Source organism: Cynocephalus volans, chromosome 3 (genome assembly GCF_027409185.1).
Source record: "Cynocephalus volans isolate mCynVol1 chromosome 3, mCynVol1.pri, whole genome shotgun sequence".
NCBI classification, from domain to species: Eukaryota; Metazoa; Chordata; class Mammalia; order Dermoptera; family Cynocephalidae; genus Cynocephalus; species Cynocephalus volans.
In genome coordinates this window covers 26,803,308-26,806,447 of record NC_084462.1, presented here as the reverse complement: position 1 = coordinate 26,806,447, position 3,140 = coordinate 26,803,308, and the positions used below count along the sequence as shown (strand labels likewise).

General features: G+C 62.0%; 1 protein-coding gene across 1 annotated transcript; it reads left to right on the top strand.

The window, feature by feature from the left end:
* The first annotated feature begins 267 nt into the window (after window positions 1-267).
* HSPB1 (heat shock protein family B (small) member 1) lies at window positions 268-1,755 on the top strand. Its single transcript, XM_063090528.1, has 3 exons — window positions 268-734; window positions 1,270-1,333; window positions 1,443-1,755. Exons 1-3 carry the CDS (start codon window positions 365-367, stop codon window positions 1,630-1,632), a joined length of 624 nt encoding a protein of 207 aa, XP_062946598.1. The 5' UTR covers window positions 268-364; the 3' UTR covers window positions 1,633-1,755.
* Window positions 1,756-3,140: the final 1,385 nt, after the last annotated feature.

Below are 3,140 nucleotides of genomic sequence, written 5' to 3'. Positions count from 1 at the left end.
TTCGTCTGTCCTCCTTGGCCACAGGCCACCACCTACAGCGATTTAGCGCCCAGGCCTGGCGAGTGCCCGCCACTGGGCAGTGCTCCAACAACCACTGCTTCAACACCGGGCTTCAGTCATTTGTTTTTTTTTAAACAAAAGAAGTTTCCAGATGTGGGCAGAACCTTCCTCTCCCCGCCCACCGCCCCTATGAGCAGGGGAAGGAATGCAGGGGGAGGGGCGGACCACAGCCAGTCATTGCCATTAATAGAGACGTGCAACGCCGCCTGCTAAAAATACCCGGCCAGGGAGCCATAAAAGCGCGGCCGAGCCCAGCGCCCGGCACTTCTCCGAGCCTCAGTCGGACGCGCCGAGTGGAGCCAGCATGACCGAGCGCCGCGTGCCTTTCTCGCTCCTGCGGAGCCCCAGCTGGGACCCTTTCCGCGACTGGTACCCGGCCCACGGCCGCCTCTTCGAGCAGGCCTTCGGGCTTCCGCGGCTGCCGGAGGAGTGGTCGCAGTGGTTCGGCACCAGCGGCTGGCCGGGCTACGTGCGGCCGCTGCCCCCAGCCGTGGTCGAGGGCCCCGGGGCGGTGGCTGTGCCCGCCTACAGCCGCGCGCTCGGCCGGCAGCTCAGCAGCGGCGTCTCGGAGATCCGGCACACGGCCGACCGCTGGCGCGTGTCCCTGGACGTCAACCACTTCGCCCCCGAGGAGCTGACGGTCAAGACCAAGGACGGCGTGGTGGAGATCACCGGTGAGCCTCAAGCCCCTGCAGGGGACGAAGCTGGCGGGGGGAGCGCAGGCTTCCCGGCCCGGGGCCTGGGGACTTGAAAGTTAGCCGAGGACTGGGAAGCAGGCGTCCCCTCTCCCTGCTCTGGGTTCGGGGGGTGCGGGAGGCTGAGGGCCCTTTCGGTTCTACAACGTTCTGTGGAGGGAAGAAACTCCCCTTCCAGCGGAGACTCCCACCCCCCAAATAAGCAGGTCCCCTGGCGCTGTCCCTGTCCCTGCTCCGGGCCGCAGAGGGGGCGTGCGCGCGGCTCCGAGTGCGCTCGCGCGCTGGGTGTGTAGCCGCCGGCGAGGATCCCAACTCTGAATCAAACTTTACTGAAGCTTCGGAGGGCCGGACAGTCCGGCACGCCCCTCCGCCCGCCCCACCGAGCCCCTCGGTCAATCTGTGTCTGCCTGTCCCGGGCTACCCCACAACAGGTGGTCGGGCCTCTGGCCAGTGCGGCCTGTTTGGACCGGCCCCGGCCCCGCCCTCTGACCTCTCTCTGTCCCTTCCCCGCCAGGCAAGCACGAAGAGAGACAGGACGAGCACGGGTACATCTCCCGATGCTTCACCCGCAAATACACGTGAGTCCTGGCCCCAAATCGTAGGGGGTGGGGTGGGGGCCCAGAGAGGAGGGAAGGGGCAGTGACTGACACAGCTTGTAACTCTTGTCCCTCCTCTCTGCCTGTCCAGGCTGCCCCCCGGTGTGGACCCCACCCTCGTCTCCTCCTCCCTGTCCCCTGAGGGCACGCTCACCGTGGAGGCCCCGATGCCCAAGCCAGCCACCCAGTCGTCGGAGATCACCATCCCTGTCACTTTCGAGGCGCGTGCCCAGCTTGGGGGCCCGGAAGCTGGGAAGTCCGAGCAACCTGAAGCCAAGTAAAGGCCTTAGCCCTGCTGCCCACCTCCCAGTAGCCATCCCTGGCCACCCCTATCTGCCAGCCTGTATGTTCTTTTGATACGTTTACCTTCTGTTTTTCTCAAATAAAGTTCAAAGCAACCACTATCACTGTGTCCACCCTGGTGTTTGTGGAGGCCTAGGGGTGACTGCCCTCTGCTGGCTCACACATCTCACCTTTGTTGAGAGTCTACGGTGTGCCCACCCCCATGCCCAGCCCTGGGGTATGGTGGTGTAGATCCCTGGGTACAGCCCCATCCCCCAGCCTCGCATCCATTCAGAGAGAGGTAACGACTGTAATCTGGCAATTAAAACCAAAGGGCCGGGTGTGGTAGTAAGAGAAACCAGGAGGAGCACCTATCCCAGGCTTGGGCATTTGGGACATCTAGGGGTCAAGAGAAAGGAGGCAAAGCAGGGGTGGGGAGGGGAGCTTTCTGGGAGCTCAAAGTCCTAATTTTTTTTTTTTTTTTTTGGCCAGTATGGGGAACCAAACCCTTGACCTTGGTGTTATAAGGCTGTACTCTAACCAATTGAGCTAACCAGCCAGCCCCTTACTGATTTCATTGCCCTCTCAGGACAGGACCATGGAGAAGGTAATGGAGGTGTGGCACTTCCAGGTGACTTACTTGGTGGGGTGGAGGGGGATTGTCCTAGTCAAAGGCTCCATCCTCTGATGCCCATACATGTGGGATGGGGCCCGGGCTCTCAGTGCTCTAGGGCGCCCTGCAGAGAGGGAAGGGAGTGCAGTCTAGGTTTGGTCCAGTGAGGCAATGACCCTGGCACAGAAGGGTAGTCAGCCCAGGAGGGCTTGCCTTGACTGGCCCAGGTAGGAACAGTCACGCCTACCTTAGCCCTGTCCCTTGTCTGCCCTCGCCCTACCTACCACCCTCCAACGAGACCCGAGGAGGGGCCTGAGGGAAGTAGAAAGCAGGTGGGCGCTTTGGAGCCCATTCTTAAATTCCCCAAGAATTTAAGGGCCCCAACACCATCTCCACCCACAATGTCCCAGAGCCCGAGGTTGGGGCAGGACACGCCCACGTTCTTTTCTCAGCCCACAGCCCTACTTTCCCAGAGTCCCTGGGAGCAGTAGCGACCCTCTGGGAAGGGCCTGGGGCACCCCCCACACCACCACCTTTCTCACACCTCCAAGCTGCTTAATTTCTACTCCCTGGTGTGGGAGTTGGGATACCCACACCTGAAGCAGGTGTTGAAGCCAGAGCTGTCTGAGCCCTCAAAGGCCTGGCTGGAGCTGGAGGGAGGCCAATGGAGACATAAACACGTGACAAGAATCGTGCTGGCCCAGCTGGCAGCATGGGTCTGAGCCCTTCAGCCAGGGAGCCACCCAGTCTCCCCACACTTCCTCCCACCCAGCTCCCTCCTTAGTCCCAAGCCCTTCAAGTGCCACCCCTCCTCCCTGCACACATGCACCCCCCCTCAGGAGTCTTCTGGACACTCCCAGGGTCAGGACTAGAGAGTCAGCCTGTCCTGTTCTC